At 42.9% G+C, this 14743-nt stretch overlaps 1 protein-coding gene across 1 annotated transcript; it reads right to left on the reverse strand.

The window, feature by feature from the left end:
- Window positions 1-2623: 2623 nt before the first annotated feature.
- LOC308301093 (fibrinogen-like protein 1) lies at window positions 2624-11863 on the reverse strand (the record flags this gene model as incomplete). The annotated part of the gene is made up of 8 exons (XM_080744991.1): window positions 2624-2770; window positions 3278-3473; window positions 3786-4002; window positions 5658-5795; window positions 5982-6096; window positions 6407-6526; window positions 8492-8710; window positions 11747-11863. The coding sequence occupies 8 exons, from the start codon at window positions 11861-11863 to the stop codon at window positions 2624-2626; spliced, it is 1269 nt and encodes a 422-aa protein (XP_080601117.1).
- Between the last annotated feature and the right edge of the window lie 2880 nt (window positions 11864-14743).

Genomic DNA, 14743 nt, shown 5'->3' on the forward strand with positions numbered 1-14743 from the left:
AAAGGTAGATTGTGATCTACCAGTAGATCACCAATGGTGTGCAGGTAGACCACATGACATGCCTCTAAAAATATGTAATTAAAATATAAAAAGAATATGACATCAAGAAGGGCCTGTCAGCTCATGGCTTCAAGTAGGCAAACCTCCAATGCAATACTTTGTTCAAGAGTCAGTAGCATTACAAAGAACCCACTTCCATACAGAATGGGATGAAGACATTTCCCCCAGTATTTCCTATTTATTTCCCCCTTACAGTAAGTGTGTTTGTCTAAAAATGTAACGCCAGTGCTGCTATTCCAAAGCCCCCCTCAGGCCCTCAGCTAAAACATTTTGGATGGGTAGATCATGTTGAGCTAGTAATTTTAAAAGTACCGGTAGATCTCACATCAAAAAAGTGTGGGCACCCCTGTTCTAGAGGCATGGTGCACCACAACCTGCTAATCACTCATGGGCTGTTAGAGATTGACACCTTGATAGCTTTGTGGGGCATGTGGTTGGCAGGGGCTAGACATCATGTATTGTAGCCTTATATACTCTACACAGGGATGGGGAAGGAAGTTCACTTTATTCAGGATCTGCTTCTGAGAGAGGTTGGATTACTTCTCTGTATTTGGTGTAGTGATATCACCAGTGATGAAGAGAGTATGGGCTTGAAAAGTTACCTCAGCCCAGCACCTGTTTTTTGTGTGTGTCCTGTTGGATGGACTACTCTATAGACTCAGCTTGCCATGAGATGCCTAAATTGACACATTAATGTCAATAGTAGTAAAGAACTGTGGAATCCACTGTGTGATATTGGCATTCTACAGTAGTAAAAAGCTAGATGCATACTACCAGAAGCTAGGCTACTTTGGCCTAGTTTCCTGTGGTGAGTTAGTTAATGTTTTGCACTTCCACTGGGAAACAAAGGCTTCCTATCTACAATCTCCACTGTGGGTTCACTGACTGTATTCCCACTCACAGGACCTCAGCTCACACAGTAGTTGACAAACTAGTTGTGCACAGTTGAGCTGCAGCACCCTCTGGTGGACAGATTTGCTGACAATGTGACAAACAGAAAATGCATATATATTTTTTGTTTCGTGGTTATAATATGCCTTCTCCAAAACACAAGGGCATTGATTGACAGCAGCAGAAAACTCCAACAACCTCATGGACTGGGTTTTAGTGACAAGTTGTGCTTCAATGGTGGGTAAGCAACGCAGACATATTGTCAAGAAATGTCCCTATCTTACAGGTGTTACCAATGATACTAATGAAGGCTCTGTTAAGTAGAAACCATAAATGTGCACAGCATGTTGCTCCACGTGTATAGCATGCACTGTAAATACAATTGATATACATTTAATGAGTCTCAAATAGAATGAGAAACAATTTACAGTATAAATAATCAAGTCATTGTTTGAGTAATTGTGATTCTTCTACAAAGTATTTTCTTTTATCAGAGGAATGAAAACGGGTGGGTGCAGGGCCACATGTGAGTCGTTTTGGCTTAAGAAACGATCGTGTACAAAGTTCCTTTAGGTACATTGTTGTAATAATGGTACAGTTATGGCATTGTTAAAAGAGTAGAATGAAGCATTCTGTAAAATGCACTTTTATGAACAATGTGGTTATTATTCTGCCTGGAAAAAGTTGTAGGAAATGATGTTGATCCACAGTTTGATGACTACATCTATACATTTCTGTAGGTGGCCATGTATGAAGAGTGTACTTGGTTTGGTTATTTGGGAAAAGATATACAAAATGAGAGCAATTGGTATGCTAAGGTATAACTATATACTGTATGATAATTAACCACATGTTCAGTGCAATTACAGCAGGGTTTTTGGTTAAATGTCAAATTCAGTCCCCACGAATGCTCAAACCTAGACACCCTTGAATTAAGCCTGTGGATGGCATCAAATCAGGGTTTTAGGAACGACTGATTAAAAAAAGATGAGTATAGGCCTACTCATTAAAGTCTGACTGAAAAGGAGCACAACCTTTTAGACCTTGCAATTCATTGTAGGCTTTAGAATACCTCTTGAACACTCAGTCAGCAGACCATTGATTTTTATTTAAGAGGATGATACAATAATATAGGCTAGTTCTTCAGATACACTGATAATAGAGAGAAGAGCATTTATGTACTGTAGCAGTCCTATGCCTGCGATTCAACACAATTCCCTTCAGTGCTTGGAAGCCCCCGTCAAACCATCTTACTTACTTACCAATTTTCTTCATGCTAAAAAGCTAATGTTACAAAATAGAAGTACAAAATTACAGCAACATTTGTGTACTTTAAAAATACATACTTAGGAAATCTGTCCAGTGTTTATGAAACATCATTGGCATAGAGGCTGCCATTGGCAGTTTAAATACGGTATAGCGTAGGAGATGCACTTCCCGATGGTAAGGGTAGTGGTGTATTGTGAAATGTGGCAAGTCAACTGCTCTCCAGGTACGTTATATCAAAGCAGTATTGTCCTTCCACGCTATGCGTCCTCGCTAGACATCACCTTGGGTAGAGGCACCATGTTGTCATGGTTATTGACCACATTTTGAGTGGCCCACGTCATTCATACATGTGATGTGTCCCATTGCATTTCCCTTGTCTTCATTTATTGTTATTGTCAGTGATTCAGGGAGAAAAATGAGGTCGGAATGTTCGTGGTCGCATCATCATGCTGACTTTCTTCAGAGAGTAATAGTCTGTGTCTCTCCAGGAGTACCAGACGACCCCGTCAGGACCCAGCCGACCCCGGCTTTTAGGGGTGTAGCGGCCTCCCTGTGGGGTGACAGGTATTGTGTTATATTTTATTTGCATTATATATTTTATATGAACCCATTTAGACCTGGTCTGGAAAGCATCTGTGTCACATTAGATTTCAACCCCTTTAACCATTATTTTATACTTAAGCTATTAATAAATAGCAGGTAGGGCCACACTATGAGCTTGTAGAGCTGCTATTTCTGAAAAATCATGAAAGTTTGTGCAAATATATTTTTAAAGAAGTGAACTTTTGGAACTCTGATCTTTGCTTCTGGGGGTCACTGGAACAACATATGTAGAGATGGGGGTCCGCGGCCAAATACATATGATTTTAGGGGTATTTGACATGAAAAAGTTTGAGAATGATCCATTGATCATAGAAACATTGATCATTTTTGAAAATTCTTCAAAGGATTTAGATGACATTTTGCAGAATCGGCCTTAATGGGTTGATGATAATATAAATTCTAAGAACACGAATACTAACACTACCGGTACTACTAAATACACATAGCTGCTTACTCTGTAGTAGACTCCATTGAGGTTGGCATAGAAACATTGGTTGTACCACCAGCCAGCGTGGGAGATCTCAGCACAGATGTTGCCACTGTCAGGGGTGCTGAAGCTCTGCTTGTCATGGTACCAGCTGAAAGAGTCCTGCGTGGTGCCGCTGAAGCCTGACACATGGAGGCGATACTGATGCTCCTCGTCTTCCACACTGTACGCACATGAGCACAGCACATACGCACGCACACACACACACACGCACACATTCACACACGCATGCACGCACGCACACACACACACACACACACACACACACACACACACAAAACATGTTATGAGGCCAAGTTGAGTCTTTATGTATATGTTTTAGGCTTTAAAGCTACTCTTATGTGCACACTGCCAGAGCAAATCAGATTTTTGGCCTATCCATAGGGATTCGAACCCGCGGCACGCTGTCAGGATGGCTTTGCAGCCAAGGGTGAACACTAATCAAAGTATAAACAAATAGACACATTTTGTCTACCTGAAGCTCTGATAGAGGGCGTGTTTGTGCTTGTTGCTCCAGTCCTCCAGGTCAATGCGGAGGCTGTAGTCTCCTTGAGTGCTGAGGTCATGGATGTGGTCGTTGCCCAGCCAGAAGTCTGTGTGCAGGTCACCAAAACCCTCCTTGTAGTCCCTCCAGAGCCGGTCGAAGCTCACTGAACCGTCCATTCGTCTCTGGAACACAGTCCAGCCCCCACCTGAGGATGAAGGAAGACAAGGCACTGGTAGGAAAGCGTCTGATATGGAACACATGTGACTTAACAAGAATGGAAGATGTTCAGTAGAATATTATGTCTTTAGTAGGGTTAGGCAGATAATGGCATTCTTATTATCGATTTATTACTTGACAAAGTATCAAAAATATTGCTAATATTACAATTTAGGCATTTAGTAGAAGCTCTTAATCCAGAGCGACTAATACAGGGGGATGACATTAAGAATACAGTATTTAACACATCTGGTGCCAACCCCGAGTTTCCCGAGTTTGTATTGGTACCAACGCTGTGCCAACCCCGAGTTTCCTGAGTTTGGGCCATTTTTTTTTGTTTTTTTTTCAAAAAAAAATTTGGACCTCCAAAAATGTATTAGGCATGATCGCGATCGCGAAATTGCATGTTTAACCCCCATACCAACCCATTCTTTCAAACATGGCAGCCATGTTTGTTTACATCTGAAGAAAACATAATGGCTGATAAATCATGAATGCCTGAACGGATTTCCAAGCAGATTTTTTTGTTTGAAAGCTGTGAACAGTGTGAACACACGTGGTGCATCATCTAGGCATGGGCGTGCACTTTTTACACAATTGCGCAATTACATGGAAGACTATGGTAACCATGGCAACGTGGGACATTGAAGAGAAAAAATCATAGCAACATAAGTGTTAAGTACTGTATACTTTTCTTTGGTCAAAACATGTTTAAAAAGGAAACTTCAGAATAAAGGGAATATCCACACTCTGGAATAGTTTCTTGAAGTTTTATTAATTCATAAGATTGTTAAAAAAATGGAAACGTGTGAGAATTGTATTTCCTGGTTAGACACAGCAGTACCCTATCTTAGGTTGTCTATATAGGCCTAAGTCACTTCTGCCCAAGGAACTCCAGTTTGAAACGCTGAGGAAGGCCATAGGCCAAAACCGGTCCGTTTGCTGGTGTTGTGTCTTGTGAATTAATACAACTTCAAGAAACTACTCCAGAGAGTGGGGATATTACCTTTATTCTGATACTTACAGTACAAGAATCTGCACCCAGCAACCAAAATTACTTTTTTACTCCTGTAGAGAGCTAGGAGAGTTGTCCTAAAAAGGTGTATGTACACTATACAGTACAGTGATGTTGCTAGGTTTTCAATGTAATGGGTCCCGGGACCCACAGGTGGCCATTCAAATGGGTCCCAGAATAATTGTATGGGTCCCGTGACAGTGGCAAATAGCTACTATGTATGTATGTAGTTAATAAAGGACAGAAGCATGGATAGATTTACAAGACAAATTCTCAATCATCTCATCAATAATGCCAGAACGCACAGCTGTGGAGACTCCACCACATGCAGCTCAGCTGGTGCAGTGAAATGATTGATAGCAGGAAGGATAGTGTTGTATGCATCCTGGGGATGCAGGGATGCTTAGTTTAATACTTTATTATAAATATGGGTCTGGGACTCAGGATGCAGGGCTAGTAGCATCACTGCAGTACATACATGAGTATTGGCACCGGTGTGGTGATCCACATCACTCTGCCATCAGTACCTACAACCTCAATATCTAATGGTATACTATAGCATATTATTGCTTAATCTGCTTATTGACATGATTGTGTATACAGTTACTTTATATGTGTGGGTAACTCACCATCAGTGTCCATATCACAGTAGACTTCCACAGGCATGCCCCCCATTGCCGGCACCACCGTGTAGAGTCCTGATCTCCTCATACCATTGTAGTAGATAGAAGCACAGTCCATGGGGCAGTTCCTCACGTGCTGAACCTCTGAGGAAGTCAAATGTGAGATAGAATTGCAGGCCGCAAAGACGTGCCAAGTCAAATAAGGGAGATCTGCTTCCCTCTGCTGGTAGGTTGAAGGTATTTGTGGTAAAGGGTGTCTTTGATGGCAGCATTTGGTGGTTGTGTTGTGTCTGTGTGCGTGTAAGTGTGTGTGTGTGTGTGTGTGTGTACCTGGGTGCAGGGCCTCCTGAGCATTCGCCAGAGCACTGGGTTGGACTACGTTGATCGTGCAGCCCGCACTCGTTTTTTCTCTTTCGGCTCGGGCTGTTAGGTTATGGACCTGGTTCTAAACAGCAACACAGGCACAGTAGTCAGCTCAATTGCACCAGGCCATTTTGGCTTTGGAAAGTGTCCATTTTATACATCTATTGCATGAGATACGTGTGAGCAAGATTTAAGTGTTGGATGAGAATATACTGTACGTTGGTCTATTATAATAATATGATCCACAGGATGAGAGAATACCTAGGGCATACTGTACATGGGCCACATGCCGTCCCCATACAGAGATGAGTGTGGATATACTGTATAGTGGCCCTCTCCATCAGCCCTGGTCAAGATGAGAGTATACCTGTAGGTCTAGGATGAGAGTATACCTGTAGGTCTATGATGAGAGTGCCCTGTAAGTGCAGCAGAGTTCTGGCTTCGTCGTAATGCACTTCCAAATCATGAAAACGCTGCTCCAGGGACACATTGCCATGGTTCTTTTCTTCACTCTAGCAATAAATGTAAATGCACAGACACATTCAGGTATGCACGCATCGCATGAGAAGACACACATGCAGTATCCTGAACAGGCACTAGGCAGTCTTAAAACTAGGATGTGCATCATCAGCACATGATCTATTCCGAGCCCGGGATAGGAAGGATCAGTTTGTTTTCATGTGAAACACCCATTAACCCCGGTCACCATCCAGCTGGCTCTGTGGCCACTGGCCAACGGCAGCTAGGCTAACCTTTGTGTGGTGGGTGGCTCACTGCCTTAGACGCACGTGGAAGAGCAGGAGGCTAATCCTGTTAGCGACCCGGGTCAAGGACGGTGCCTGGGCAACCAGACAATGTATCACAACACAGAACTGTACACCATGATGTATGATAAAACAAAGGTATGGTGCAGGCATGGTCAATATCAGCGAGATACTGCCATGCCATGTCTGTCCCAAGCGGCACTAGGGATGGGACGATACGTGACGCTATCGTTTATCGTGATAAAAAAACACTCATGATAATCATATCGTGGAGATTTAATTTATCGTGATATTGTGTTCCGTCATGCACTGGGATCAATTCACCTTTTATTTGCTAAGCTGCATATCCTGTACCATTTAAACCCTAAAAGGAACTTATAATATGCGTACTTGATAGTCTTTTTTTCACTCTCTATCAAATGTCTTTGCCAAAAAATAGGCAATCTACAAGCTCACGTGTTGCGTTGCGAGCTTGTAGATCTGCTATTTTTTGGGCATATATTCCACCCCAGGATAATGGATTTTGATTATAGCGATAATATCGTAAATCGCGATTTCTTTTGTCACAATAATCGTGATATGAAATTTTCATATCACAAGAAAGTCAGTGGTACATGGTTAAAATGTGTGTCAAACGTAATCGCTTTCTTGAAGTGAATCACAGAAGTGAACAAGTCAAAATGGCTTAAAATGGAAGAAATGCAATAATCCTAATATTTACTTTTGAAACAAATGATTTATTCGAAATGGATGCATTAGTAATGCATGCCCCTTTCGCCAATGCCCTGTTATGGTCACAGTAATCACATTTTCATCTGACTTTAAAATGCCACGATCAAAGTAATCTTATTCCATTCTGTGTGAAGCAACAAGAAACCAGCGACAAGCACATGTCTACGAGGAGTAGACCTCGGCCAGATTACAATTCTAAAAGGATTCGCTCACTTCCCCGTCGTTGAAATCTTGTTTGGGAAAGTGGGACCAAGCTGATTGTCTGAAAGACACTGCTGTCGCTGCCCTCGCAGTTACTTGTACGGGAGCTGACATACCGTCAGCTCCCATAACTCAGACATGGTACTAGTATATACTAGTAGTACCATGTCTGAGTTGGGCCAAAGTAGTGAAAATAGCAGATCTATAAGCACACAACGCGATGCTTCGTGCCCCATTGTGAGCTTGTAGATCAACTATTTTCACTACTTAAACATTTGAATATTTTTTGAAAATGTTTTGAAATAATAATACCGTAACTAAAAACAAAATGTATGAAACCAAAAAATAAAGGGACCCATAAAAATGTGTCCGTGACCAACAAATGTGTCTGCGACCCAGTTTTCGGGAACAATTGGTATATAGCAGGGGTTCCCAAACTTTTTGGCTCAGGGCACCCCTATAAATATTTGTTTCAATCGAGGCAAACCTACATAATATTCATAATTTTCACTCCCAGCACCTTATATTTATGGCATATTTTAGCGATTATGTTGAGAGGAAAAAGTTGAGATAATAGCCATTTTGGTTAGAACTGACTGAAAATAACTTTGTACTTCAAGTGTAAAATGATACTAAATATATTTTTAAGTGTCCAAATAAAATTCAAAATATTATCAAATGATCTCGCGGCACCCCTGGACTGCCGTCACTGCACCCCAGGGTGCCCCGTCACCCACTTTGAAAACCCCTGGTATATATAATAGTATGTCAGCCACCCACCTGCAGCTCTAGAGCCTTGATCCGGTGCCGGTGGTTCCTGAGCTCCTCCTGCAGTTCAGAGATGGTCTCCTTCAGTGTGAGGATCTGCTGTTTGCGGTCCTGGTTCTGGTGCAGCCAGTAGGACACCTCGTCGGTGCAGCGGAACATGTCTGGACACCTCTGTTCGTCGTCCACCTGAGGTAGCGTGGCCACCAGCCGACACATCCCGTTCTCCATCACCTGTGTTAAGGGAGGGAGATATGGTGAAAGAAACCAAAAAAAATGGCACATCCGCTGGATGGCAGGTGCAGAACCAACAGTGGATTAGGAAATACAAAAAATAGAAAGTCCACACACTGATTCCGATCAGTGCAGATTTCTAGAGGTAAAAATGGATGGTCTACTATAAGTGCAGGCTGGGATCTGAATATGGTTGATAGCATGTGCGGCTGGGGAAAACATATCTCAGATCCACGTGTCCCTCAGCTGGATCACACATGCCTGATTTAGTCCCTCCACCTACTCCTATGTACCTCCGAAATCCCTCGAACGTCTCTCTGATTGGTCTCAAGTCTAATTATTGGAGAGAAGTGCAGTATAGTCACGATATCCTCCACAGAAAACTCATTATTCAACTGAGAAGTGAGAAAACAATCCCGAACACTGGGTCGCAGACACGGTATATATACTGCTGCTGCGAATCATTATTAAAAAAGACTCTTAAGAACTTACAGAGTACGGATTGTACGTTCCTTCATACGTATTTTCTGAATCTGCACCCAATATATCCTGAACCGTTCCAGACCGTCCTTGAGTTGAGCAAAACCTTCCCTTGAAACACGCTCAGGTGTGCCTGGGGATTTTGTGACAACCACACATTATTATTTCAATATACAGTATACCAGTGGTTCTCAAAGTGCAAAGGGACTATGTGGGTTCCTTTATGGGGTCTAAATGGACCCATACAAGTCTGTAACTCTTGACAGTGTACAAATGGAACCAAATGAACCCTACCGGTCTGTACCCTGAAAAATATATTTAACACATTGGCCACTGCCGTCAGTTGGTCTCGGTTTCTTTCCCATGATCCATCTGGAGATGACGTCATCCGGAGATCCGGATGTCCTCCCAGACCAATCTAACTATTCATTTAGCGCAGTGGTTCTCAACCTCTAGGTCGGGACCCCTGGCGGGCTCACAAAATATTTTTTGGGGGGTCCCCAGATGATTAGCTTAATGTGCAACATTGTTTTCTCACTCAACAGTAAACAAACCGACATAAAGTGTAAGTGTTTAGAGGGTATCTGCACATTTCTAAAGTGAAAACTGTCAAATATTAGAGGCAGAAATTGTGAAAATAGCCGATCTACATGCTCACAACGTTGTAAGCATGTAGATCTGCTATTTTCACACTAGAACCGAGTTATACAAAATACAAAATGTAATGTGTGTGTGTGTGTGTGTGTGTGTGTGTGTGTGTGTGGGGGGGGGGGGGGGGGGGGGGGTCCCCAGTTAAAATATGATTATTTTGGGGGTCACAGCCTGAAAAGGTTGAGAACCACTGCTTTAACGAATGTCTGTCCGTCCGGCGTCCGGTGTCTGTCTGCATGCTGACATCACTGATGCTAAACTGTGTCCCCGCCATGGTAACAGCCGCATGCTGAAAAAATTCAAATTTGGAGATCAGCATGCTGACATCACTGATACTAAACAGTGTGGCCATCATGGTAACAGCCACATGCTGAAACAATGCCCACATTTGGAGATGATGTCCGCTGTCGGTCTGCATGCTGACATCACTGATATAATATACAGTGTCACCACAATGGCTGTCTGTCTGCATGCTGACATCATACTCTGACTTCATCACAGACTGATACAATGGGTATTGCACAACTGGACATCAATGATGACTGTTCTGCCCAACGGGCACCTGTCTGAGTTCTCCAACATTACTTCTGAGACACCTATCAATCCCCCCATACCGTATATGTGAGTGTGCATACCGCCCGGGACTAGTGGTAACACATTCAGGGAAATGGATAAAACTCGGTTTCTACTCCTAGATTGTGTTTTTGTCAGATCTACAAGCACACAATGCCTCGCGGTGCGAGGTGTTGTGTGCTTGTTGATCGGCTGTTTTCACTAGCAGTCCTTTCAGTTTCTCCATGTCTCCCTTCCACCCACTAATGATCATGTATTGTATCCATTGTTGTGCTGAGGTCCTCACTGACTGACCTGCAGCAGGCTGCCTCCTAAACGTGTTCTAAACACACATCAGTCACTTCTTCGTATTCTTTATATTGACTCTAAACACCTTACAGAATTCAACCCTTTCAAGACTTTGTTGTTGGAACTATATATGGTTAGGAATATTAAATATGTTATTATGTATTGTATTATGTAAGGGCTTTGGGCATCTGCCTTCTGGGGGACCTGTAGGCCGATGGTCATTTGGTCAATGTCTGAAAACAGTGCTTTTTGAAGTTGACTGTTGTCATCTCAGTGCTTTATATCTAAAACAAGTTAAAGAACTGTATCGGAATCATTTTCATTGTCTGTTGGTTTTTCGATGTACTGTATATCAAACAGTTTTTTGTTTGCTTACATTTTCTCTAGTCATTAACGTTACCGAACTTAAATCATTTAATCAGCTGTTGTCTAAACATTGCGCGGTTGGTAAATCCTTGATGTGGACGTTTGAGCTAGAATCTGGAAGATACAGTAATCCTGGTCCATTTGAAAGATGGAGCCTCTTGTGTCAACCTCGCTTTCCACCACATCGCCCCATAGACATGCGCTATGTGGTGTTTTTCCCATTGTCTCCTAAAGACGAGGAAATAAGAAAGACAGGGTTACGTTATCGACGTGTCTGGTGACGTCCAAAGAACCCCACAAATAAGTGGTGACCCATTGGCTAGTGAACAGCGCCTTCCAGTGTAAAAAAACCCAACAAACAAAAAACGTCATTCTGGAAAGGTTTGGCAGGCAATGAGTTAAAAATAAATCCACACCATTTTTGCAAAAGAAATTTGCGGTAATGGTAATTTTAGGTTTTTGGATTACCTATCTCAAGCACTTTTCAAGTCCCTACAAGTTGATTTTCATACTGTACTGAAATGAACACGATCCAATGGCGAACAAACCACACTTTGGGAAATGCTCGGCAGCATCTAATGTCAAGAAGTGAGTCATATAGTCAATGTGCTAAACATGCCAGATCACCAGTATGGTCCTTCAGTGTATTGACATGTTCTCTAAAATGACAGGACATACCTGGCTAGTGTATTCCCCACACTGGGAGCCCCCACCATTGTCCTGGGTGGCAGAGGACTGGTTGTCTGCTCTGCCCTCCAGGGCCACAAACAGCAGCACACACAGAGCAGACCACATGTTGTTTACTGGAGGTCCTGGTCAGTCTGTCCCTGTGGGCTCGGTGTTGAGTGGGCTCTCTGAGAGAGGTGTCTGTTTCACCATGAAAGGTTCCGTTCTCTTTCCCTGTTAGGAACATAATGGAGGGAAAACTGCTGTGGGCTCCTGATTGAATTCATTACGTCTTTGACACGACACTCACAGAGACACACACGCGCGCGCACACGCACACACTCACACACAAGCGCGCATGTGTGCACGCACACACACTAGTGTGCACGCACACACACTAGTGTGGTGTGATGTGAAAGGTCTTGGGAGGATGTTGAGAATGATCCTATCCCAAAGCAATGTCGTAAAAAGTGTTCTGAGTTGTGTGGTTGGGATTTCCGAGGGCTCAGATCTAGTACAGTGTATCCCTACTAATGAGCAAGTAGCTCATTAGTGTTTAGTTTAAGTTTTAAGTTCATTTCATGCATGATTCTGTCCGTCTCTCTCTCTCGCTCTCCTTCACACACACACACACACGCAGGCAGGCAGGCAGGCACGCACGCGCTCACAGTACGCCTAAAGGAGGTCATGAGTTTCAGTGGGCTCAATTAAGGTGATCTCTCCAGTAATGTGACACCCTCTCTCTCTCTCTCTCTCTCTCTCTCTCTCTCTCTCTCTCTCTCTCTCTCTCTCTCCTCCCACACACACACCTACAGTATGTACCTTTTCAAAGAGCAGTGTATTTATATCTCATGACACTGCAAAATGCAGGGTCATCCTTCTAAGTCAATAGCATAGTAAAGTTGCTTTGTAGAGAGTATGGTATCCTTTTGTAGCTTTTAGTGTGAAATAAGTGTACTCACCGCTGTCCCCAATAATCTCCTACACCATTCCTGGCACACTTCTTGCCAAGGAATCCTCTCCATTCCTCTTGTTTGTTGTGTTGTGTTGTGTTTGCTTTACATCTTCCTCTGTCTGTGCTTGTCTCTTTCACGCATGGTCCCTTTGGTTCATCCTCTGTCTCTGCTTCTCTCTGTCTCTGTCTCTCTCATCCCTCTCTCTCTCTCTCTCTCTCTCTCTCTCTCTCTCTCTCTCTCTCTCTCTCTATCTCAGTATGCATAGTAGAAATCTTAGCCCCTTAATCCACCTGTAAGAGGATTTGCAGTGAGAGAGGAGTGAGAGGCGGGTGGAGTCATATACAGTATACAGATAGCCTCATTATAATACTTGTTTCTGTGTGGTGTGAGGCGGCTTATGTCACCTAATACGCGTTCTGATTGTAATAGAACACACGCATGCACACACACACACACACACACACACACACACACACACACACACACACACACACACACACACACACACACACACATACACACAGTCCCCTACATGCCCATGACAAGGCAAAGAGATGCTCTGAACCTACAGTAGGTGCAGTAATCATCAACACTGGCGGTAATAAGGGCTGATGTGAGTGGGACTGTGAGGGGATAATGATCCACTTACAGTATCCTCGCTAGATTGTACCCTCAGGGGGTTCCAAGTCGACCCTTATAGGTCTGTAACTCTGCGAGTAATAGTATACAAAATGGAACCAAAGGGGCCATGAGGGTCCCTTTGGTTCCATGTGTATACTCTCTGAATTATAGGGGTCCTTGAAACGAAAAGCTTTGAGAACCCCTGCTCCAAAGGTTTACCTGTTTAACACACTGGATCCAGAGTCCACAGTGAGCAGCAATTTGTTTGACTTATTTCACTTTTCAAGTGAAATGCCACCTTTTTTGGTCATCCTGATATCACAAGAGTCACAATACAGTAGCTGAATATTTGAATTCAGCCAATTGATGACGATCTCAGGATGACTTGGAACATAATTATATCTGTTGAAGCATTGCTTATGGCATCATCCTTTGCTGTGAGAAAAAGGCTTAGCCATATGGTGGCACTAAAGAGTCAGCTTAGAATCTCCTTCTGTTTTGGAGTGTTATGTGCTCCACACATTGACTGTACAAACAGGCCCTATTGTAGCATGTCTAAAAGATAAGTATACTGTCTTGTCACATCTTCAACATTCTGAAGAGGGAAAATATTAGGAGAATAAAGGTATAATCCATCAACAGTGAATATATCTTACTCTCTTTCACCAGTTCCGCTGGGTGTTCAAGAGAACCTTATGGGATCTCATGCTGAATCCACAGACCTCAGTGGCCCAGCTTGGCTTCAAAGTGTTTGGTAGAATTCACAGGTAATAACAGGTATTACTTGACAGGGATTGCGACGTGAACGCTTCTACATTGACCCCCTAACAAAGCAAAGGACTGTGTCAAGAAATATAAATGCTTCAAAGACACGAAAAGAAGAAGAAGTGGCCCAGCTGCTAGTACAGTATATATAACTGAGAACATTCTGTATGCATCAATTTTTCTCCTCAGTGGGCAATCAATGTGATTGCCTGATTGGCATGTCCTTGGACTTTGAGCTTTGGCACAGGCAGGGACTGACAAACCTGATTTTTCCAGGCAGGGATTGATGTAGTACTAAATACTGTAGGAATGCATATGTGCAGTCTATCAACAATGAATCTATGATTTAACAGTGAGTATATGAGTGATAGTTAGTATCTGGATCATGAATGATGTACAGTCCATCAACAGTTATCCTTACAGGCATCTGTCAACATTCAGCAATCCTCTATGTCCATGTGCAAAGGCACCTGAGTCCATGTAGGAGTCAGTAGTCAAAGGTCTAGAAGTAAAGAAAAGGCTGCACAATCATATAGCCACGAAACAGGATTTCAGGGAATTCCCTGAAGAAGACCTTACCAGGTCGAAACGTTGATATTCCTTCAATGTACAAGGATTCTACAAGGATCTGCAATTTTCACTATTCACAAAAACGTATATTATCATC

Source organism: Nannobrachium achirus (assembly GCF_963921795.1).
Source record: "Nannobrachium achirus genome assembly, chromosome: 16".
In the NCBI taxonomy this organism is placed as follows: domain Eukaryota; kingdom Metazoa; phylum Chordata; class Actinopteri; order Myctophiformes; family Myctophidae; genus Nannobrachium; species Nannobrachium achirus.